Genomic DNA, 25,102 nt, shown 5'->3' on the forward strand with positions numbered 1-25,102 from the left:
CAGACATCTGTTCATCTGTCAGGCTTCCAAGAGAAGGATGCTTTATGGCTCCAGACACATACGTATAAAAACACACGCACACATGCATTCAGAAATGCAGGAGCAGACGTGAGACTCTCGGTGTCTACTGTAACACAAGATGTTGTTCTACTGTGAAAATAAGAGGAATGTACATGTACAGTCATTTTTAAGATTGGACAGACATCTAACGCTTAGCTGTTGGAGAAATTCCTTGAGAGGATGATGGTCGTACTCACGGTTTACTATATTATGAACAATAGATCTTGATACAAGCAATACGAGGCACGGTTACTCAGAGCCAGCCATTCCTTCACAGCTTGTTTCATTCATCAGAGGATACACAGCTTGGTATTCTGATAGTGTTTCACAGAAACAGCCTGGTTTTAAATCCCTTGAAGACATTGCCAAAGATGTTTTCTTTACAACTGGTGGAGGATTTTTAATAATTAAAAGAAAAATCAATATCTTTCTGTATTCTCCAAATGACAGTACCTAGTTTATAATTAATGTGTGGTGCAATGAACATTTAATACAAAATTAATTAACTGTACATACATAGCCTAATATGTAATATTCTTTTACTGTTAATTGTAAGTCTAAACAGGCTGTATATACTGCACATATACTCTATTCATTATATTCATTAACAGATGTGCAAGTAACAATTTACTTTTTTGCCAGCTGTGATTATCAATATATTGTCTATTTAATAATCAAACCCAGGCAGTAAATAATAACAGACTGTGCACAAAAACTCAACACCCACTGATGAACCCTCAGACATCAGACTCATGTTGTGCTCCGTAAATAGCCTCCATTTATCTGTTTCCATCCAAACCTATAGGAACATATTGTTTTCTATGTTTTAACAAGAAATGTCAGTGACGTTAATGGATCTCATGAATTTGAGAGACAAGATGTACTCTCTGCCCTCTCCACTTTACACCTGCATATGACATCCTGGGCTGCTGCCAAGCAGTAAAAAAGAGATGCAGATATAACCACATGTTAGTGCGTGTGTATAGTCTCCTGACGTTTGCTCAGGTTTCATATAAAATAGATCTGATTTGTGTACATGTAAGCATTATTTTAATGTTGCTGCTGATAAAAGTGGGGTTCATTTCAAATACTTTATGTACTGCTGGGTATCTTAATCTATTAGAATCCATCATAGTTCCTTCATTGATTATATTTTGTATTAATAATTTCAACTGGCAAAAGAACTAAAGAAACTGAAGCTGTTAGATAAATATAGTGGAATAAAAAGTGTAAATATTTGCTTCCCAAATGCAGTGATGTACAAATATGAAATAGCATAACATGGAATAACTCAAGTAAATTTATATTTATTTATCTTTTATTTTTATACTTTACACACTTTTTTTAATTTATCTATCCACAACAGCTGACCTCAAGATTTCCAGCTGGGACCATCTCTAGACCCAGCCACACTCCACCCTGACAGCACAGGCTCCAACCACAAACCTGTACAAACGTACAAGCACCACAAAATTATATTTAACTACTAGTACTTGTCTGTGTAGTTAATTTCCAGGAATAGTGGGTCCTGATAATTCCATTTAACCTTTTGACACTCTCAAGGTGTGTGATTTTTCCTGGAGTGGTCTTACATAAATCCAAATGCAGATGTTCCATTGGTGGTCATACTGTCCTGTTACTGTAACAGTATAATAATACACCGTATATAATTGGTTGAAAGGGGGTGACACCGTGTGGTCAAGAGTATTACTGTACTATAACGATCGTGTAAAAATAATTTTATGATTATTATTTAATCCATAAGCTGAACCAAACAGTGGTAACTTTTCTTATGCCATGTGATGGGGGAGATACTGTTTTTTGGGGGGTGTTTTTTCATTGTTTTTGTTTATATTTTGTTTTTGTCTGATGTGTGACGCGGAGTGTGACGACACTCAGTCGACGGGGCACCTGAAAACCGGGGCTTCCACTCTCAACCAGCGCTACACCGCTACCTACAAGAGCAGGAAGATATGGCGACTGAAATTAACTTCTGTGTTGTGAACCTGGCGTTTCTGCTCGTGTTCGTGTCGGTTGTTGCCTCCGATCCGGCAGAGCAGATGAAGACGGTGGAGTTCAACGTTAAACCCGGAGGAGTGGTGTACACTTTCTCCGAGGGAATAGTAAGTGACCGTGTCAAGTATCCTCTTTATTTTACACTGTTAGCTTAAGTCTTTAAACACCAACTTATTCACAGCTGCAGTGATGCTCAGTCTAAATCTTTACCGTCCTCTGCAAGTTTCAGTGGAGTCCAGTCCACCGTGTATGATATTGTACTCGCGCCACTGTTCCTGAGTAGTCAGTCATCAAAAGACTAATAACAGTAGCAAGCATATTATGAATTGTACCGTGTTTAATAGTCGTGTTTCAGTCATTAAACTGTTGCACATTTCATATATTTGACCATCATAACAGCACAAGAGAAAAAACTACATTCATTGTGGTCGCAGTGTGATGACGACACAGCCCGTGAGCGGCTGACACGTCGCTGCCACAGCGGCTCCGCTCATTGGCTCACAGCTTGGATGAATGAGAGCTGCTGTGTCCGGGTTCATTTTCAAAGGAACGTTTAATGTGATGTCTGTGCATTAAGAGACTGATAACTTTTGTTTTTTTACTGTCATTTATTCATATCTATCTATTTTTCTATAATTGATCACGAATTAGTCCATAAAATAGGTTAAAATAATAACAAATGTAAATTAAAATAGGTTCTTTTTCACAGCAGACATTTTGACTGGTCCTAGCAGGAAAAGCACAGGTGTTACTAATGGTAGAGTAGAGTGGCTGTGGGTAGTGCTGCACAATATGGTGTAAGCAATTATTATCATATTACCGGTAATTAGGATATTTGCTGATATTCATAGGCAAATAGAAAGGCAAATGTATGCAAAATCACATTAAATAATCAAACTGATATTGAAAGCAGTGCCCTACGTACCCATGAGACTAAACTATTTACAGTACTTTGTACAAGTTTTAGGCACTAAACGTTAAGTGGGGATGCTTTTGAAAATAATGCCAGATTTCAGTTAATTTCATACAAAGTACAGTAACAAGAAAAAAAAAAAACTTTCATCAAATCAAGTTGATGTGACCACACTTTAGCCTTTAAAACGGCACCAATTCCCCCCGGTATACTTGTGCAAAGTTTTTTGAGGTACTTGGCAGGTTGGATGTTCCAGTATCTTGGAGAAATTGCCACAGTTTTTCTGTGGACTCAGGCTGTCTCAGTGTCTTCCGTCTCTTCATGTGATCAGTCTGGCTGCTGAGATCAGGGCTCTGTGGGGGCCAGACCATCTGCTGCAGGAGTCCTTGTTCTTCTTGTCACTAAAGATGATTCTTAATGTCTCTGGCTGTGTGTTTGGGGTCATTGTCATGTCTTAATATGAATTTGGGACTGATCAGACGCCACCCTGATGACACTGTGTGATGGATAAGAATCCAAATTTGATTTATTGCCGAACCCTAGCTTAGAACTGATTCCTCATTCACAATCCCAGGGATGTGAAACTGGCACATGTAAATTTAGGCTGCAACTAACGATTTGCTTCATTATCCATAAATCTGCCGAATAATTCTTCAATTATTCAATAAATCATTTAGTCTACAAAACATAAAGAAAAATGAAAAACCTTTAAAACAACTTTCACATATGACAAGCTGGAATCAGTGAATGTTTGGCTGAAAAATAACTTAGTTGTTACCAATTATTTTTCTGTGGAACGATTAATTGACTAATTGTTTCATCTCTCAAGAAAATGCAGCCATGTATAGTGACAGTAGTTATGTAAGTTAGGTTATTTTCAACCATTAAATCAACACTGACAGCAGTCTGCATTGTCCCTCCTGTTCAGGTCAACCTGTGGCACAAACAATTAGTAGATTAATGGAACTTGTTAATGAATATCAATATCGAAGTAATTGATATGTTAATAATGAATGTAATATGCAGGCTCAACTATGCACTAACTACCAATATGTTTCACTCTTTTATTACAGAGGGATTATGAATGCTCATTCACTTATGCTTCACAAGGGGGAACCAATGAGGTGAGTCTCTCTCTCACTGTCAGCCTATTACTGATTCATCATATTATTGATTTTTAATTACAGCAGCTTTTAAGCACGAATGTTTGTCTGCTTTTGTGCCAAACAGCAATGGCTGATGAGTGTAGGTCTCAGTGATGATGACAGACTGTTTTCCTGTTCTGTGTGGAGGTGAGACACGCGCGCACATACACACACACACACACACACACACACACACACACACACACACACACACACACACATAAAGAGCTGTCTGTGGCAACTGAGACTCCTCTTCAGCTCAGTGACCCTGATGTTCAGTGTCTTCAGTGAAAATCTTTCCCATCTGTCTCTGTTTACACTGAGTTGAGTTCTTTGATTTTGGTTAATTGTGACAGTCACAGGAGTTATTAAAAGAGAAATAAACCAACAAAGTTTCCAACATCAAATGTATTCATGCCGGCTTTAATAAGTGGATGAATTTATGCAAATGACTTAAAGATGATAACAAATATTTATTTTTTTGTTTCTGTCAGACCTCAGGGGAAATCGTACCTGTTTTTCACCCAGTTCAAAGCTGAACTGAAGGGAACCAAAATTGAATATGCCAACGCATATGTAAGTATAAAGAAACCCTGTTATATGCAAATGTTTTTATGGCGTCCTGGTTCTCAACCGCCAGTTTGACCGTCAGCAGCTGAGTACTTAGTCTGAGTAACTGGTGGATTTTTAATTTAACTGCTGCTGTTTAATGTTATAAAAACTGCCAGTAATGTCATCTAAACCATTCAATATAGGAATTAAGGTAACCACATACAACATGGCTTGTATATTAGTCAGTTATGTCTTAGAATTAGCACCATTGTTATGTAGATCTCATACAGTGATATCATAAAACAAGTTTAATGTAAACTTTACGAAACATAAACAGAAATCTTATACATGTGTCTTTGCCTCTTTCTGCTGACTCAAACTTAAAACTCCAATTTCAGAGCAGGCTCTTCTTGTGAAATACTGGCCTAATCCAGTCACTGCTATGTGGTGTATCTTTAAAAAATTGCACATCCCTAGTCCTCAATGTTGTAATTTGTTGGAAGCCAAATTGCACCACGGCCTGCACAATATAGTTATTAATACTCCTGGTGTAAGACATGACGAACCCTCGCCTGTGTTTTCGCTCCTCAGCTTTTCTCCCACTGAGTGATTAGTTGGAGTGGAGCTTGTGTTGGACAGCAAAAAGCTCAAAGGACTTTTACTACCTAACAAAGACAAAGTGTAGTAAAGCGTTTTTCCTTGATATTACCTCGCAGTTTCAGGCGCCCTGTCAGTGTAGAGATTAAAGCTTCTCTTAGCCGCCCCAAATAATTTTAGGGGGTAGAATTTAAAGTGTCTGCACAAATGTCAGAAAATCAAGGCAAAATATTCTTGACGATCTTTTTTGCATAGCCTGCAAGTAATAAACCATCCACCTATGCACCAGCAATACAGGGATATATTTTATAGGGTAAGTGATAAAATTAGAGGCAGATTTTTCCGTCTTGCAGTTTCCTAACTAAACGGATGGAAACAGCTGTCAGCGTGTTATCTTGGTTTCTGAGACAGCAAAGGATTAATGTATTGCTTATTTATCTGATTAAGCCCTTAAATTGGAAAATTGTTATCTCAATGTCCTAAAGCCCAAGCAGACCTCTACTGATTTCTTGTTTTGTGTGTCCAACAGTTCACAACCCAGATATTCAGTTGATGATGGTATAAATCAGATAAATGCATTAAACAATTAATCACTTGTCAAAATGTTTGCAGATTAATAATTGATCAATTGTTTAAGCTCTAAATTTAATATTTATTTAATTTTAAATGTATGCTTTTTTTTTAGCCAACCATAAATCAGCGATATCAAACTTACAACCAACAAAGTGTCTGCTTCTAAAAGTTTTCATTTCCCCAAATTATTCTGATTAAATTTTCTCCAGACGTCTGGCTCACCGAGTGTCACTTCACATCATCATCTCACAGACAGAGCAGCGCAGAACCTGGTTGACTGTAAAGTCCCGAGCAGAAGTGATTAAAACTTGCCGTCACTTGCTTTACTACACGTCCCCTCCTCTCATACTCCATGTCTCCATGGCAACCCATCACGCGCTCCACACTTCCCTGTACGTTGGGACGGTTTGAGCTACACTCCGGCTCGTACCGTCACAACAAACCCAAGCAAACAGAGACAGTCAAAGTAACACAAAAACTTTTTATTTGTCCTGGAAGTCAGACTCAGAATCGTCGTGTCTTTGCACATAATGTTTCATGGAAGGTTAATGTCTGAGCTCAGTCACTTAGCGGAGGTCTGCCGTGTCTGATGTGGTCGTCGGTGAAGTGAAGCACACCTTGACACGCCTCCTTCCCCCAGCAAGGACAGTCCTGACATTCTGCCATTAGTGAGAGCACATGTTTCCTCCTCCTGCTCTGGCTCCGTGCCCTGCAAGTAGAAGACAAACACACAGGAAATAACTTCACTAAATGATGGGACAGGAATAACCTCGCATACACAAACAAAGACACCTGCCACCCCCACACAGCATGTCATTGACCTTGTCGTCACATCCTCCAGCTTTCCCGGCCGGTCTGTTGCAAAAAAAACCCAAAAAAAAACAAACAAAAAAAATTGTCGTCTGCTGTGCCGCCTCTCATCCTGTTTATTTTTTTTTCTCCCATCCTCCTCTTCATCACTGCTGCTGTTTGTGTCTCCAGTCACAGACAGCGGCGGCGGGACAGAGTGATGTGCCTTTGAAGCCGGAGGAATTTACCGTAGGAGACTCAACAGGTGAGAAATTGATTGTATTTCCAAGTGTTCAATCAGCTTTCTCTGCTTGTCAGGTCGATCTGTCACTCTTTCTCTCTCTCTGCCTCTCTGCCTCTCTCCTTCTCTCCGTCACGTTGCAAGTTCCCTGCTGATTTCCCTCTAAAGCATATGCTCCAGCTGTGAGTGGGTTGCCATTTTGTCCCTGTAGCATTATCTGTTGTTATTCAGTTCCCACAGAAAATCCCCACGGTGGCTTCAGTTCCAGACTGTGATTAGCAACAAGTCACACCGAAGAGCAATTTACTGTAACTTCCATTTTCAGCAGATTAGACGTTACAGTGCAGAGGCTTACATACTTACAAACTCACAAACTATCACAGGCATAAGGATAATCCCGTCTCTGGAAAACAATTCCAGTCATAACTTTTAGGGATTTTAGATGCCGTAGAAGTTCTTAAGGGAGCTCGGTCACAAACTATAAATATGTTCACGTTTAGCAGGCTGCAGATTCTCCACAAGGGGGGAGCTGTTCAGTCATGGACAGACCAGCTTTTCCACAGACAAACCAGCGTCACCTACAGGCAAAGAAAGTAACAGCTGTTGCTTTGTGCCACCTGCAGGCGATGAGTATTACAACTGAAGGTTTTTATATCTGCTATCATGTGAAGTTAATTACTGAACTGAAGGAGTTGGTAGCCTCGGCCAAGCTAGCTGTTTTCACCTGCCCCTAGCCTTTATGTTAAGATAAGCTCACCACGTCCTGACTCCACCTCTGTACTTGACGCACAGACACGAGTTTGAAACCGATCTTTTCACGTCATTCTTCATTCTTGGATAATGTTGCACGGTATACGGATACTAGACAGGTATCACATTACCCTGCTGTTTGAAATGGTACTATGCCCTATTTTATTAATACTGATTCTTTAAGAATGAAAGTTTTCTAAAAAAGAGCCGTATTTCCTGCGTCAGTGTATGACAGTGGGGCTGTGTGTGCGTGTGTGTGCAGCGCTCTGCTTCCACTGACCATGAAGGTGACAAAACGAGAGGCATGGGTGCAAATACAGGTGCTCTTGCCGACGGTCCACGGGTTGTCGACAAAACGAAATATGGCATTGTTTCAGTTACATAGCCGACAGTCAGGCGAAGCCCATGGACACCACAAAGCTGTAAAATATATTCTAAATTTCCGCTGACCAAAAGGAGCCAAAAACATCCAACTCGGCAAAGCATCTCGCAGAGAGACGTGCCAACCTGTTTAAAGAATTCAAAGAGCGACAGGTTAGCGAATGTGATAATAACATAATGACATCATGTCCATGCCGTCGAGTATAAGTCAAACAAGTCATTTATTTTGTGACAAGAAACCTTTTTGTAACCATCGCAGTTTGATGACTCAATAAAGGGCAACAATAACTGTGTCACTTTGCTTCATCTATAATCTCTATGCAAATGCATTATTCACACTGGTAACGTTAACTTAACCATAACTTGCAAGCTGCTAAAAATCAGGCGAAATGATCAGTTTATATTCAGTCAGTGCTGGTAATGGCAATAATGGCATGCACATTTTCGTCAGTAATTATTCTGTTACTATCAAACATGCTCAGTAGAGCACAGACTTCCCCCAAGGAGGTGTACTGAGTCGTATTAAATGCTGTTTAAAAAGGGATATTTTGGCCTCAAATATCAAAGAGATCACATAAACTCAAGGATAGGGGACGTCAGATTTCTACATACCATGTAAAAGCTTTCATAACATTATGATCCTGTTCTAATTATTTACAATAATTCAATTATTAAATGTTATAAATATACTAATTCATTGTTAAAAACACACCTACGTGTATGAAAAACATACACACTCATAATGAACATAAATGATGTTAACTGAACGTCTGGGACTCTGGCAGCTCCCAGGATTATTAGGCTGCACTCTGCAGACGCACTAAAGTAGACTAAACACAAACGACTCAATACACCTCCTTGGTCTGCAATCTGCTTTTTAAAGATATATTTAAAGATGACAATGAGAACACATGCTGGTGGTATGGCGATATTTAAGCAGGCGTTGTATCAAAGTCATATTTTGGTATCGTGATAACACTGGAAATCTCCTAAAATGCTGAACTATTCTGAAAATTTTCAGACACATGAATGTGAGACAGGTGTTGTTGGATTGGAGAAATTAACACCCACCCAGAGCTAATTACTCAGTTCCACTACTCAACAAAAGATATATATAGATTAATACAGTTAACACCAACGTTCACATTAAAAAACATTGTCAGCCTGCATTGATCAATTTTTTCTCTTTGTATCACACCACTGTTTATCTATCTTTGGACAAATAAAATCTGGTGAGGACCTCCCACTCCTTTCATCCAAAGTTATCTGGAGAAGAGCAGATACACTGTGAGCAGAATAAAGCTCCTCCTTAGTCAGCAGAAAATATGCTCTAGTGAACAGAACTGTTACATTTTCAGGTTGAATATCTAAACCATAAAACCTCAATCGCACAAACAGCAGCCCTAAAAAGAAAACAAATGCAGTCATAGCGTTCATTGCCTGCAGGTGGCACAAGTGTCAAAGTTGCAGCAGCTAGTACTTTCCTCGCTTGTAGATGTTGCACATCTACATCTGCTGGGCGAATGTCCCCAACAGGCAGTGCAGGTTGGACTGGATCTGCAGGTCTGAAAGCTCTAGCTCTGCAGGTCTGCGGTCATATGATGCTGGCTGGGTTCAGGTGCTTTTCATCACTGACACTGTGTGTTTGTAATTCTGTTAATATATTGTCTGCTCTCCCGTCTGACCTCTAGTGACCCACAATGATGGAAAATTCAGCGCTCAACTCTCCAAACTGACCGCCATTGGAAAGACGCGACACGATGAGCTGTAATTGATCAGAAGTCGGACTCGGCTTTGGTCATGTTTCGACCAATCGGAGCAACTTGTTGAGCTGAGTCGGCCCTCTGCTCCAGCTCAGCGGTCAATGAAGGATGGATGTCGGAGACTTTTTCCCGAGTGACAACCAAAATTTGAAGTAGGATGACACTGATATCACCTTCACAGCACTGTGTGTCAGTACAATAATTACCTGGTATTTTTGTACCATAATGGATTTATGCTACTTGGGACAAAAAGAATAAAACAGTGAGGTGACAGTTGATTATCTTTTTTGTTTGTTTGTTTTAACATAATATCCTAGATTAAATTCTGCCATAAAATAAAGTGCTTCCATAGTTGTTTCTTAGTTTCTGAGGCTGTAAGATTTCCAGAGAATAAATCTGCCCTGATCCACTGGGGACGTATGTGAATGTATAGAGGATTGGTGTTGGGGGGTTTGTAGAGTATAGATAACATATTTAGAGTAGGGAGGGATTTATCCATCTTGTGTAATCCTGAGAGGAAAGTGACTAATCCCAAATATCGTCATCGCACAAACATAAACAATTACATTTTCTTCAGTCTCGTTCTGTTGTGAGCTTCTGTTGAGACGTCGTCATCGCTCTCTCTGTTTCTCTTCATCTGTTCCACATTACTGAAAGCACCACATTCGACCCCCCCCAAAAAATCACAGATCAGTATTATTTGTGATAAGTTTCTGTGGTGTTCTTGTTTTTGGCCTGAAGCAATTCTTGTAATTGAGCAGATAGCAGCTTCATCATATGGTGTTAAGAGAATAATAAATAGTATACACTGAAGATCATGTTTTTGAACACACTGTATGGCATTTTTGGATAAAGCTCAAAGAATATATAATAAGTGTAAAATAATATGTAAATTAAATAGAAAATATAAGAAGGCATGAAGTTTCCAAAGTCCCGAGAGATAATCTTTTTTTTTGTGCAACAAACTGAACATAGTTCACACACATCAGAAAGTCTTATTGATCAGCAAATCAGATCAAAGACTCTGCACGAGAACCAAGAAATCTGCCCCTCAGTCGATCACTTGAACTCATTTTCTGATGTTTTGGTCCTTAGACCTTTATCAAGTAATATGCAGATTTTACATGAAGATCTGAGGACCCAAAAATCAATAATAAAGTGAGAACAAGTGATCAACAGTGTCTGATTTCCTGCTTCTTGCACATTAGACAAAAATGCATCATTGTTTTGGACATGTGGAGCTCTTTAGGGAGAAATAACTTGAATTAGTCACATTTTATTAGAAATATCATCACTGTCAGTACACACCTGTAGCTGGCAACAGTGTTCACAAAAATCCCTTATTTCTTTCATGTTCTCGGGTACTGTTTTCTAATTTTAGGTTAATTTAGTGAACTTTCAGTGGCATTGTGTACAATGTGACCATAAAGCTAAAACAGTGAGTGCACAGACGTGGCGCTTGAGCTTTCATCCTTCACAGTCACCTGTGGATCAGCGAGGATATTGTGCATGTTTCAGAAGTGCATCATTATTATAGCCCCCCCCCCCCCCCCCCGCTCTTATGTAGCGAGTAGGATTGCCTTTATCTTCCTTACACTGATCCAACCTGCTTAGATCCAGAGGATGAGTTCTGGGGATTGATTTCAGATTTGAGGATTGTGCTGATTTGATTCTGCGGTCGGATTACTTTCTGAGGTTCGTACCTTGTTTGGTCTCGGTTTGGTTTCTCTCATCTGTCTAGATGTGATCCCCTGGAGTTGGGGAAATGCTCAGCAGGGATGTTTGTGTGTCCCTTTTGTCACCATCGAGGCTTCCTCCGGGATCACAACAGGAAATAAGCACATCCAGATCCTGACCCGGAGTGGAAAAAACACACGAGATGTTACTTATTTTGTACATGTTTTCTTTTTTCTACTTCTTGATTGTTCTGATTCATGATGAAATGTGATGGATGTTTCAATAAAGACATGTTGTCACTGTTCTGGAGATAAGTCAGAGTTTTCTGTCTTGTTATGTCAGTCATAATCTGATTGAACCACCTACATCTTCGTTAAAGGGTAAACATGAAAAGAGAGGAGAAATCTGTGCCAGCAAAGAGGCATTAAATATTCTGAGCACTGTCAGAGCCGGGCCAGAGCGAACATGGCGGAGAGCATTTTTCTGCCCCTGTCATATCTGTCCAAAATAACTGTAGTTTTAGTACCAGCACGAATGTATTCCTAAGTAAAACTCAGTTTGTGTGCAGCGTAAAGGAAAGCCAGGTTGTCTTCATATGAGACTTAACATTAAAATAAACATCATGAAGAATTCACTTGAAAACGTATTCTGCAAGCGTACTCAATTAACATATATTGTCCTCGGATAAATGTTTGCATGCGATAAAGCGCCTCCATCGTTTCTTCTTAATTTCTGGGGAGAAAGGCTTTGCAGGGAGGATATACTAAATCCAGAGGCACATATGGGAGTGTATAGTGCGGTGATCTTTGTGGGCTTATGGAGATATAGAATCAGGAGGGATTTATTCATCTTATGTTAAGCCAAGAGAAAATCAGTATTCTTGATTGTTCTCAAATATATACAGATACAGATACAGCAACTACATGCAATTTAGCAGTGTTTCAATGTAAAATGTAGCCGTGACTGTAACTATAAAACTATGAATTTTAGGTCGAGAAAATCTGTGAGTTTCAACAACATCACAACAAGCTGAGCCAAGAAACTCCCACAGAGTCTCCTATTTGTGATTAAAGCATCTTATAGCAAAGCTGTGACTATTTCAGACTCTCATTTCCAGCTTTGTGACCTTGTGGAAGAATATTTCACACTTTGTTCTCAAGATGGTTGTTCCATTGAGTAATAAGTCTTTGTAGCATAATAGTTCTTTGTTTAGTATCAGTTCAGTCTGACTCTGAAACTCAGAGCTGCCTCTGCTTTCATCCAAACCCTAAACACACATATCACTACTGTTAACCATCTGGTGTCAGCAGAGATGCTTACTTTTAACTTCCCCCCCCACAGCAGGACTGTCAGGAAAATACATACACTTGATGCTGCGGGCTTAGATTACGATGGCAAGCATTAAAGAGCTTTGATCAGAAACATTTTTAGCAATGCTACCAGCATGAAGCCGGTCTGTCCACCACTTTGGTCCAGACTGAAATAGCTCAACAACTATTGGATGGATTTCTATGAAATTTTATACCGACATTCATTATTCCCAGAAGAACAGTCCTACTGACTTTGGTGATTCCCTGCCTTTTCCTGTTGTATAATGCTTCATAACCTTTTTGGCGTTTGGAAGTCTGAAAAAATATGCACAGCTTTGTGTGGCATTTCCTTTTCTGTTCATCATCTCACAGCTCCACAGATTTACCTTCTGACCCATCATCATCATCATCATCATCATCATCATCATCATCATCATCATCATGATGTAAAAATTAACACCCATCAGCCTCAGTGGTCCTTTATGTCTACTGCTAATTAACAAATGTTAGAAACCCACTAAGATGAGTTGGTGAAACTGCTTAACATAAGCATGTTAGCATGCTAATGTTAGCATTTAGCACCTCTGTGCCTAAGACACTGGCAGAGCTACAACATATTCTATAATTTTCTATAATTTTCTTAATGTCGACAAGTCCCCTGAAAAGACCAGGACTAATAATGAATAGCTCCTTCTGACAAGTGTTATTTTGTGCATCTTTTGTTGTTCAGTGCCTGATACAGCTCATTCCTCTTTGCCACCGACCTCCACTGCTGTCCAAAAACTATTAAAAACACATCAGTGAGCCACGATGTTGCATATTGCTTCCCTTCGAACATGAGCACTGTGATTAATTTTGAGTCAATACCACATACACCGTCCTGCTGCCAGAAATACTCACAAGAGTATCGAATGTGTATTAATCCAAAGTTGAAAATAAACCCAACAAACGCACCATTTACTCCTGTTTCAGAAACGTTTTCTAAAATGGAGGCCTGTTTTTAGGAAATCACAGAGCATTTCTTAAAAATGAATACAACAATATATTTATATTTAATAACAAATGGGCTTGAGGCCAGACACGAGTGAGGAAGGCAAAATGTAATGAGAGATGGACTGACACATTAATGGTTTTGGTCTCTTTTCATTTGATTCATTTACAATCAGAAACACATAGAATAACACCAGCTTAATCCTTACACAAAGAGACAGATCAAGGCACTGAAATGCACTTCAGTAACATTTTTCCGAGAGGACGACATTGTATGAGCCAAATGAATGAGCCATCGATTTGCTGTGCTGTATTCATGTAATCAATCTGACTGGCCTTGCAGTGTTGTTTTCTCTCTCTTTCCTCTCACACACACCTGCCCCCTGTTTCTCTCTCTTTGCATCTCCTGACATTTGGAGGGGAACAGATGGAGATTGTGGCCGGGTCGGTCAAGCCAGAGGCAGCAAAGGAGATGGGATTTCTGTAACACCAGGGGCCTGGTGAAGGCTACATCGAATGGCCAGCTGCCCCCTGTCTCCCCTGACGCACACCCCGACGCCGGGCTGGTGACCCAGTCAGCACAGAACCACTCGGCCTGTTCGCTACTTATCAGGCCTTGCTAAGTTTCTCATAATATGAGACCTTTTCCGTCTCCAGATCTATCACAGATCTCCGGCCCCTGTGTGTGTGCCTTTCTCACCGCTGAGCCAGAGTATCCCGCTGAGCTCTGAGTTCTCGTTATACCATCACGAGTCCTGACAGCAATTATCTGACCCAGACATTACTGATACATGTGAATGGGAGTGTCTGGCTGCATAGGATGAAGTGCACAAAAGCAATCAGTTCTTACTTTGTCTTGTCATCTTGGAATAATTACAATTTCCCTCATATTTCTATCTAATTAGCCCTTCTCCTTTGCCCTTTAACTGTGCAATCTGTGGGAATCTGAGAGCTGGAGTGCAAAATGAGCATCTGTATAGAGGCTCTTGTTACCAGCGCAGTAACCCAGACAGATGTTATGATGCCCTGTGTATGTTCAGCGCATGTACTCTAGAGGTTTGTCTGGAAGGGGAGAGGGAAAAGGACGTCAGCAGAGCCAAGCTGTTCCTCCAGACATACTCACCCCAAGTTGCATCTACGTCCTGTCACCTTGGAAACTTGGTCTCAGCTCAACTTGGCGAGCCTTAAATCACTCTCCACTCTTGCGGACTCGCGGCTGGTGCTGTTAATATGGCTCTGTTCGATCAGCCTCCTCCCTCCTGCTGCAATGTCTCACACTGTGGTCGAGAGCAGCCTTCTTTTCTCTGGATACGGAGGAGCTTTGCGGGTCTCCTTCGCTCTCTTTGTGTGTTCAGAGAATCTGTGGTGGGGGTAAGGTGGAGGTTTGCGACCTCTGCGGCTCTGTGCTACGGGTGGTTTAGCTGTGGCTGCAGAGGCGGCACACACTTGTGAAGCTGTATGAGCAGGTGCTTCTGAGGACGCTCGACTCTCTCTGTCAGCGTTGGACACAGCTTGAGTTTCTGTATCGGTGGGTGGGCAGCTGGCACACGGAGGCTGGGTCGATGATGGAGAGAGCGAGCCAGCAGATGGGTGGTCACTTTGTGGGGTCTGATAGGACCCAACTTTGGTCTCTATGATGACAGATGGGCTAAGGGCGGGGGGTGCTTGAGACTTCGGAGACAGAGGGGAAGAAGGGGAGACAGGGCTGATCCTGAATGGGGAGGATGGAGCAGGGGAGTGAGGCTGAGAACCAGGGCTGTTGGGGGGATGAAGGTTTACTGTTAGAGGGGAGAGACCAGGAGTGGGAGGCCGTACAGGGAGGATTCTTTGGGGAGGCAGTGTAAGGTCATCGGAGGTGAGGCTTTGAGGTTGAGGTGGACTAGATGAAGGGAGACTGTTGTATGGCATCGGTCCACTTTGTCTGGGAGGAGACCCGAGACTACAGGTGAACCGGAGAGTTCGACTCCTCTCTGATGAAACACCAGAGGACACCGGGCACAACTGCACACTTGGTGGAGATTGGCCCCTGCTATGATGATCTCTCCTGAGGGTGCCAGATGAGTGTGTGGTTACTGGCTGGTCTTCAGGCTCTGAAGGCCTCTGATAGGTGCTGCCTAACGTCACCTCGCTGGAGCTGGAACCCGAACTGGAGCTGCTGTCGCTGGGAGGCTTGGCACCGTCGCCTCCTCCAGTCCCCTGCTGCTCCTCCTCATTCAGATCAATGGACGAAGTTAGATAGTCAATCTGCTGCACCACCTAGAAAATAAGAGCACAGATGGATAAAAAATACAGTATGATGATGAATAAAAAGATGTAACTGCAGATGGGAACACCACTGATTTTACACCTGAAGATCAGTTTACTTCTCATGAGTACCACTTGTTCTCTGTAGGTCTGAATGGGGATTTCTAATGAGAGTCCTGCTTTACAACCTGGAGGCATGGAGTTTGTTATGAGGGTGTTTACCAGACAGGGAGGGTGTAATCATTGAGTTGCATTATGGGAAATGTGACCCAAACTAGGGACTGAATGTCAGAATATCTTAACTACTGCTGCTTCGCTGAGCATTTTGTTTTTAATCTCTGTTTTGTGAGTCCCCCGACTTTATGAAAGTGCAAAATCACTGGAGTATCTTTGGAGACTTTCACATAGGGCTGCAACTTATGATTATATCTATTGCTGTTTTATCAGATTATTTATTTCTCAATTAATAGTCAATAAATTGTAAGAAGACAGTGAAAAATGTTGGCCACACTTTCCCAGAGCTCAACATGAGGTTTTGTCCAACCAACAGTCAAAGATGTTCAATTTACAGTTAAATGTTAAACAGATAAATGCAACAAACCTTCACATTTGAGAAGCTCGAGCCAGAGAATATTTGGCATTTTACATGATAAATGACTCACACGAATATGAACATTTCTGTTGGTTAATTTCAGTTGATTCTTAAACACTGTACTATTGATACAAACAGTGTTCTTTCAATGGGAGACAGGAAGGCACTCGCGCTGTCGCCTTAAAGTTTTCGGAAATGAATTTTTCTGCATCAGGCTGAATTCATAATTTAGAGCATTTTAGCAGTGAACTCTCACCATACGTTTAGCTCTAATCTGTAAGTGTGTCACGTGGAGTTTGTACTACTTAGAGTAAAACTGTTTACCTCAGCCTAGAAAAGATGAGATTACCATTATGGGAAATGTGTGAGCTAAATTTAGGTGGGTTTCCCTTCTAATACCTCTCACTGGGAGAGTGAAAAGCACACTGTATAATATATCATACACAGGCATATATGTCTCCATGCACGCATTCAAATGAGTGCAGAGCGTGGAGTGTGTGCACAACACACCTACAGAGACACAAAGACACAGTCGAGTTGCTACACACACACACACACACACACAAACACACACACACACACACACACACACACACACACACACACACACACACACACATGTGGAAAATGGATAGATTGGAGAAAATTACACTGGGGAAAATGTTTGACCTATCTCTCCACCTGCTCTATGTGCACAGATAAATCCTCGGCCCTCGCTAGAACAGATGAATTATTGTTTTGTTCTCTATGTTCAACAACATCCTTGCTGATGTCAAAAGATGACCTGGTTTGTCTTCTTTTTTTTCTTTTTTTTTATGATGTAGCTTTTTGGGCGAGGCATTTCATGTTACTTTGAAGTACAGCGTGTATATGCACATCAAGTGACTCTGGGCAGGTGCTGCTTGTTAATGTCAGGAATCAGAAGAGATAAAAGAGCAGAGGACCCTGGTTTTCATCTGCTGCTCCCGAGAGTGTTTATTAAAAACGTTTTTTGACCCCTCAGGTCTTCACGTCTAGCGCCGATGAGTGCTGAGGGATGTTTTTTCATGGTTTTTCATTTAACTCTTTCAGTTTAACTCTGTTGTTGTTTCCCTTTCGCGTTCTGAAATGCATTAGCTGTCACGGCTGAAGGGAGCAACGCAGACAGACACGTAAGCAGGTTCAGCAAAGGAACTTTCAGCGTAGAAACTGGAACATAAGCAGTTGATCCGACAAGTTCTGGCTGGGAAAACGAGCAAACTGGTGAACAGGTGTGTGAGTGGGCCGGGAAGGTGATTGGCGGCAGGTGAGCAGGTGCGTGTGGCAGTTGGGTCACTGGGATAGGGAGAAAAGTCTGAAGACATCTGCTGGGCGGAGAGAGAGCGGCAGTAGATGGAGGCCAAAATAAACATGGCAGGAGACAGGAATCCTAACAGGAGGGACGGTAAGTCGACCAAGAGAGCCCAGAGACCAATCATGACATTAGCAGATCGCTATGTGAAGTCATGTGAGAGCTTGCTTCTTGTGATGTTTTCTCCTCTTGCTGTGTGAGAGAGGTCGTAAGTGTTCCTGTAATATTTGTATAGCCTGTCTAAAATGCTTCGAAGGCTCACTCAAATTCCTTTTTATAACATTGATTGATTATTAAATAAAACTGAGGGTTGCTGCTCATGCAACAGAATGATAAAACAGGGCTTTGAAATAAATATGCGACCAAAGTCTTCTCTGGTGCCTTATCTTCCTTTGATCTGTCATCTCCGTTGTGAAAATTTGGGAATTTCTATCACAGTGCCTGCTTGCCCCCCCCACCCCCTTATTGTGTAGCCTATGTGCTCTTTCATCAGTGTTATATTAATACTGTCACACAAAACCTCACAGGCAGGATGATGAGGTTAGTACCTCGGGTTTAGCTACAACAACTGTAGATGCAGATCAAATGCCAAGAGGCGAGATTTTCATGTCACTTTTACTGGATGAGGAATACGAGACAGAGATACTCAAAGACATAAATGGATTATAAAAAGCATCGGACCCTATCCAGCTGTGCCTGGAGCAGCATCTGTCCATGAGGAGGGAGAGTGGAGGAAGAGATGAGAGGGGATGTTAGAGGAGCAAAGACAGAATGAGAGATGCAGAGATGAAGGCTTTGCCTAATGTCACACATCATCGTCTCAGCAATCTCTGAATGCATCAGGCAAATGGGGCATAACTATTGTCTCATTCACCTCAATGAAAATGTGGGCTTGAATTGAGCATGAGTGCAATATATGTTTGGAGACGGATGACAGTGGAGAGTTGGAGAAACAGTTTGCATACTGTGGTGGATTCATGCAGCGTTGCTGCTGACTTTTTAATGCATGTTAAATTCTGCTGAGGATGTGCATTTGTAGCCTGCATTGTTATCTGTGAGAGTACAAACCCTCCAGGTTTTTTAGCAGGACGAACATTTCCTGCAAGAGGAAATTGTCTGAATTAATATGAGAGGACATATTACTCTCTGGCTCTATTAGGTACTGAGTTGTTTTTGTTGTTCTCATCAGTCCTGGAAAGAAATGTGATGGTTTAGTAGGTGAAATAGTCAATTATGAGACACTACAGCTTTTGTCTTGTTGAGCTCTGCAGAATCAACAAAAATGTGTCACCTTACCTCTTTCATTTCCTGGTGAACATCCCTCAGTGCTGTAAGCACCTGCTCCAGATTGTTCACCACCCGTTTAATCTGGTTTCGAACCGCCTTCCTGCTGCAGCCTGCTTCTTTCCTCTGTGACTCCCCTTCACTGGTTGATCCGTGCCGGACCCACGTCTGGTTCTGGCCCAGGACTGCAATGCGCTCCGAGCTTGGTCTCGGTTTCCTGGGGCCTCGTAGAGTTGCGGTACAGCCTGGGTCTCTCTGAGGAACTTCAGTGGAGAAGATGACTCTACTGAGTGGCCCATTGAAACCCTCCACAGCTGGATCCCTCAGTGCTGTCAGGTCTCTCTGGCTCTGGGAATTCCTGCTCTGTTGTTTGATGTAGCTGAGGCTGGAGCTGAACCCATGCTGCCTCTCGATTAGTCCCCGAGTGTCTGGGCTGAGCCAGCTGCATGAATGGAGGTCTCTCTGGCGGTAGGTGGTCTGGCTGGCGTAGTCCCACACCTTCCCCTTCCTGTCCTCTGTACACACCACAACAGGCACCTTACAGTTTGACTCCTCAGCGAGCAGTGCAGGAGCAGGAACATGAGGGGGTCCCACCAGTGGGCCATATTTCCTCGCTGAGGCACTAGTCCTGTCATTCTGTGAGTGAAGGAGGCTCAGGTGGCTGCTGTGGTTCCTAACAACAGTGTGATTGTCCTGGGCAGAGCTGGAGCTGTTGTCCAGACCCTGCGGCCCGTCCCCGGGGCTGATCTGTGTCTTGGAGTCTGGGTCTAACTCTGGAGACTGGTTCCATCTAACAGGACTGTCCTCCCTCCGCTTCCCCAGACTGCCTGGCAGGATGTGGGGTCCCCTCAGCATCACCGGTAGCATCCTCGCCATCCCCACGCCATTACACCGTAGGTCGCCCTTCTTCGACCGGTCCTTTCCCTGGATGGAGAAGAACCCGATCCCTTTGGCTCTCTCCAGCGGGGTCAGATTGTTGCGGCCCTCGGAGTTGGATTTGTACGGTCCGTTGAGCCCCAGGTCACTGCTGTGGTGGGACTTCAGACTATTGCGCAGCCACGGGATGAAGTGAGGGGCGTGGGGCTTGAAGCCTCTCTGCTCCCCAGGTGCCGGAGCCTGGCTGTCAGAGAACATGGTGATGGATGATGTCCAGCAGCCTCACAGAAAGACAAAGATGCAGAAGAAGAACAGGAGGACTCCTGAGACACAGAGAGCTTCCTCCTCTTTTTCCATGAATCTCCCCCTGCCTTTTCCATTAACATCTGCTCTGTCTTTGGTCTCTTTTCTCCTTCCCTCTCCCTCTGCTACTCTTTCTCCAAAACTTTTATCTGCTTTTCCCTCCTCAGCTCAGATCCCACCCACCCAATCCCCTTTTCCTGCTTGAAGCCTGTTTCTGATTCTGTCACCCTGCCCTTTTCCCTCTTCTTTTCCCTCAGTTTCTGCTTCTCCTCCCACGATCCTCCTTGGTTGTAGTGCTCCTAAGCCCCTCACCCCCTCATTGGGCCGGCCTTGGAGATGCCGAGGGCCTCTCTCTCTCTCTCTCTCTCCCTCTCTCCGTCTTCTCTCTCAGCCTGCCTGCGTCTCACTGGCTCAGTAGCAGTGGAGGCTTCCTGTCTCTACATCTCCCTCTCTCTCTCTCTCTCTCTCTCTCTCTCTCTCTCTCTCCCTCGCCCTCTCTCCCTTCCTGTCTCTCTCTCCCCCCCGCACTGCGCTGCGCTGCCTCCTATCCTCGCTCTTTCTTCCTCCCACTCCCTCTCACTGCTCTAACTCCCTTTCTCTATTTCCCTCCTCTCTCCCCATCTCTGTCTCTTCTCCCTGTTACTCGCTGCTCTCATCTGAGAATCCGTTATCGTCCTCTGTCTTTGTAACTCTCTTCTCTTTTGCTCTCCTCTCTGTCACTCTCTTTCTCCCCTTCTATTCCCACCTCCCATTTGCCAGAGAGCAGCTGAACTTCAATCAAGAAGCCAGTATTATTAATCCCCGGTTAGCCAATGTATACCCACGTGATTCCCACTGCCACTGTTTTCATCTGATTACTCCTTCCCCGGTTCAGCCCTTCACAATTAAATGCTGCTTAGGATACCAGAGGGGGTTTAAAGGAGTAGGGGAGGATGGCAGCAGGAAGGGATGGAGGAGGAATAGTAGGGTTGTGGGCGGAGGGGCACATAATTGCGACCTACAAGATCAGAGATCAGCAGCAGTTTGACAGAAACTATAAGCTGCCCTGCTACAAACAACAGCCTGCCTGTGGCACGGCTCTCCCCAGCTTATTGTAACTGTCAGCAAATAGTATCACGTTACATCCCAGTTGTTTTCTTGTTTTATTTTCTGCTGCATATCCAACTTCCATTTGTTCCAATTACGCGGAGACAGCTGCTATTTTCGGGTCTCTCATTCAAATTCCAATTCTTGGCTGTCTGGATTAGATTTCTTGTGTCTGACAAGCCCAAATATGCCTCCTAGGTGCCTTTTCACTCAACTGCGGCTGCATGGATGAGTCCCTCCCTCTCTGGCAGCATCCAAAATGAAAAGACGGCGGCAGAGCCGCACAAAAGCCCTGACAGTTTGCTGTCACTCAGCAGTGAGACACTCAAGGCATCTGTCTTGCTGTTTAGTCAGCATGGCAATCTATTCCTCTGGTAGTGCCCTGTTGAAATATTACTTCATTCACTGACATATTCTACTATACAGGTATGTGGGGGGGGGGACAGACACAGGCTAAGAAGATTCCTGCCCACACGTTGACAGACTGCTGTCAGCCTGTAATGACCACCAGTCTGGATAAAAAAATAAATCAAGAGTAGAAGTGATAGAGCAGCCACTATTAATCCTTTCGAGCCTCTTGTTCCTCACGACATACTGGTGCACACAGCCCAAGTCTGTGTGTGTGGAACGGTGGGAGGTTGCTCATGCATTTAAAGATGTAACTGTGAGTGTACTGCATATCTATACGTGTCTGTGTGTTAATGTTTAAACGGTTTTGCGTCATGAGAGTAAATTTCACTTTGAAATAATGGTCGATCATTCAAGTTCAAATTTACTTCAAGCGCTCAGTCTCATGCAAAAGTAATTCGATGTGCCTTACACAGTGATAAAAGATAAATAAGATTAAAGATACATAGATACAGACACACACACGCATATATATGTATACACACATAAATGGCTCAATAAAAGCTGAAAATAAATAGATATTTTATATCTCAGTTTATTCAGTGCTGATGTAAACCATTTTTTAATTTAAATTTTTTTTTTCCAGGTAATCTGAAGATTACCATGTTACACGTGTGTGTGTGTGTGTGTGTGTGTGTGTGTGTGTGTATGTGTGTATGTGTGTGTGTTCATGTCTCTTAAAAGTCTCACTTTTCCTCCAATCAGCCACCCACTTTGTGAGGTCCATAAATAACATGGCAGCGAGACACACAATCACAGCTCATTTTAAAGTCATTGTGGAATAATAAGTAGCTGTCACAGCTGTCCATTTAAGGCTGGCTGGGCAGCCTTTTCTGAGTCTGGTCGTCTTTATTCCATCCATTATATTATTGTGCTGAATATGTGTGCCAGTGATTGAAGGACAAAAACGGACAGAGAGGGGGGAATAAATCTCCTTCTTACGCAAACTCTGCTTTTCAAACAGGAGGCCTTTTTTGTCACGCAGTTTTCAATATAGGTGCAGCGGTCGGGTGCTGGGGGAAGACAGACAGAGCATATGGCCTCATTATAACCTTGTCCACTGCCTCCTGTAGTGCTGCCTCGCTTGTTTTGAGTCGTGTAACAGGCCGACTGCCCATCGAGAGGCAGCAGAGCATGTAGGCTGGGACACTTCAGATGCATGCACGTGTGTTTGCTGAACTCAACTGCCACTGCAGATTTGTAACAGTTTCCTGGTCGAATTTCTTCAAGGAGACCCAAAGAGAGGGAGACAGACAGAGAGAGACAGAGAGAGAGAGAGAGAGAGAGAGAGAGAGAGAGAGAGCACCACTGAACACCTTACATAACTTGGTTGAAAGGATGGATGTAAAAGCAGTGCTTTGAAAGGCAAAAGGCCTCGTGTCTGTCAGAATTTCCTGCACAAAATGGCTTTTAGTCACAGTGTGAACGCCTCAGGGCACTTTGGGAACTTTCTGCAGCCACCTGGACAGAGAAAACGTGTTGTTTGGAAGTGATTATGTGCTCTCATTGTATTTGACACTGTACTTACAAAAAGTGAAAATGAGAAGTTTTCCTGAGAAGACAATGTTCTTTTATTGCAGCATCAAATATGGAAGCGAGCAGATGCTGTCTTCCCTGAAGTGTCCAGTGTCATGCTTGTGATAATCCTCAGGGCTTCGCCAGTGAGTTCTGTGTGTATGTGTGTGTGTGTGTGTGTGTGTGTGTGTGTGTGTGTGTGTGTGTGGTGTGTGTGTGTGTGTGTGTGTGTGTGTGTGTGTACAACACCGTCTTTCCCAGCCTCTCATGTATATTTTTGTGTTGTTTGCTTTTGGATTCCCCTCCGCCGTGCTTTTCATCCTTGAACAACACGTCAGTCAGGTGCTCTCTGAGGACTAGAGAGAGTGAGGAGAAGAGAGAGGCGTGGGGACACCAAGAAAGAGTAAAAGAGAGACAGAGAAAAGGGGAGGAAGACAGGGGGGGGGGGGGGGGGAGAGTTTTGAAAGACTTCTAACTTCGAAGCTGACTGTCATAGCTGTGCTTGCCAGAGGGGAGAGCACCTTTAAGCATACTGGATGAGTAACGATGTACAGGGACTACAAAAGCAAAGTAATACATAATAAGCAGCGCTCACTCTGCTCTACGCTGCCAGCTAACCTACATGAGATTGGTGTGTGTGTGTGTGCGGAAGTGCTCAAGAGGTCAGCGAATGCCTCGTGTGATAGGCTCTTCCGCGTTAACACTCTGCACGCACTGCGATAAGATTTAGAAAGTATGGATGTCACTGTGAGATTGGGATGTCAAACCCCAACACATGGATTTCCAATGGAAATGAGGAACAAAAAACAGACGATGTAGTGTCTAAATCAAAACGTGACAAAATGTTTTACATACTGTATGTAACCTCATTTATATTCAGACAATAATTCACTTCTCTACTTCAGGTACATCTGCTGCTGAGGAATATAAACCCACCGCACATTTATGCTGCAGCATAAATCAACAAACATATATTTCTCTGCTGGATTTATTTGAAAAGTATAATAAAGATATCATCACAGAAACAGCTGCATCATTTTGCAGTTTCTTCTGTAGTGCCACTCATCTTTTGGCAGCAATCCCAGTCCTGTTTCACTCATTAGGGCCTGAAAGGCATTTATCACTTGCATCCATGGTAAAGAAAATCTAGAAATATTACTGTGTGGTGTTGTATGAATGTGGAGTGTTGCCTGCTGTTTCAACACAATGCCCTGTGGTTTGTTTTGCTGCACCACCCAGAACTCAAACATTAGGGTGTTTGTGCCCGCACTGACAGGCAGCCAGACTTTGCAGTGTTATGCCAAAACTAACTGCCTGTATCCTTGCAGGGATAGACCGTGAAAATCAGGCTTGGTTTGTCCTTTCTAGCAGCGTCGCACATGAGCACAGCCAAGCTAGAGACTCATCCCTTTGTCATATTTGATCCTGGAGAAAAGTACAACTGCTCGGCTCAACTGTTTAGTTCAGGTTGGGAGTCTTCGCCACAAATCATAACTCAGTAATCTGTGCTTGAACACGAGTGGAAAGAGTAATGGGTCCTCTGCACACTTCATCTTTTCTGCTCCATCCTTCTTAGGATGCAGGACAGCTCCTTTGTAGTCACTTCATTATGTAGAAATGATAATTATGCCCCAGTGGAAGCTAGCTTCACCAAAATGTATTAGAGCCCTCATTCACATCCACTGATAATCAAGTCGTGACTGTCAT

General features: G+C 42.8%; 2 protein-coding genes across 4 annotated transcripts; one reads left to right on the forward strand and one right to left on the reverse strand.

Annotated features, from left to right (window-relative positions):
* The first annotated feature begins 1,941 nt into the window (after window positions 1-1,941).
* On the forward strand, window positions 1,942-11,761 carry mydgf (myeloid-derived growth factor). Its single transcript, XM_056378990.1, has 6 exons — window positions 1,942-2,183; window positions 4,063-4,113; window positions 4,220-4,281; window positions 4,629-4,710; window positions 6,838-6,910; window positions 9,709-11,761. The coding sequence occupies exons 1-6, from the start codon at window positions 2,034-2,036 to the stop codon at window positions 9,786-9,788; spliced, it is 498 nt and encodes a 165-aa protein (XP_056234965.1). The 5' UTR covers window positions 1,942-2,033; the 3' UTR covers window positions 9,789-11,761.
* LOC130171134 (arginine-glutamic acid dipeptide repeats protein) lies at window positions 6,324-21,134 on the reverse strand. Of its 3 annotated transcripts, XM_056378988.1 has the most exons (4): window positions 19,220-21,134; window positions 14,881-16,013; window positions 11,484-11,631; window positions 6,324-6,565 (listed from the first exon to the last, which is right to left on the reverse strand). In XM_056378988.1, the coding sequence occupies exons 1-2, from the start codon at window positions 20,339-20,341 to the stop codon at window positions 15,030-15,032; spliced, it is 2,106 nt and encodes a 701-aa protein (XP_056234963.1). In that variant the 5' UTR covers window positions 20,342-21,134; the 3' UTR covers window positions 6,324-6,565; window positions 11,484-11,631; window positions 14,881-15,029. The 3 variants fall into 3 exon arrangements, with proteins under 3 accessions (XP_056234963.1, XP_056234964.1, XP_056234962.1); XM_056378989.1 differs by lacking the exon at window positions 11,484-11,631; XM_056378987.1 differs by lacking the exon at window positions 6,324-6,565 and having other exon boundaries at window positions 11,320-11,631.
* Between the last annotated feature and the right edge of the window lie 3,968 nt (window positions 21,135-25,102).

This window comes from Seriola aureovittata, chromosome 6 (assembly GCF_021018895.1).
Source record: "Seriola aureovittata isolate HTS-2021-v1 ecotype China chromosome 6, ASM2101889v1, whole genome shotgun sequence".
Lineage (NCBI taxonomy): Eukaryota > Metazoa > Chordata > Actinopteri > Carangiformes > Carangidae > Seriola > Seriola aureovittata.

Coding starts and splice junctions, on each gene's coding strand:
- mydgf (XM_056378990.1), top strand. CDS start 2,034: ATGGCGACTGAAATTAACTTCTGTGTTGTGAACCTGGCGTTTCTGCTC. Junction 4,114..4,219: donor CACAAGGGGGAACCAATGAG/GTGAGTCTCTCT, acceptor TGTGCCAAACAG/CAATGGCTGATGAGTGTAGG. Junction 6,911..9,708: donor TACCGTAGGAGACTCAACAG/GTGAGAAATTGA, acceptor TCTGACCTCTAG/TGACCCACAATGATGGAAAA.
- LOC130171134 (XM_056378989.1), bottom strand. CDS start 20,341: ATGTTCTCTGACAGCCAGGCTCCGGCACCTGGGGAGCAGAGAGGCTTC. Junction 16,014..19,219: donor TTCACCAGGAAATGAAAGAG/GTAAGGTGACAC, acceptor CTTATTTTCTAG/GTGGTGCAGCAGATTGACTA.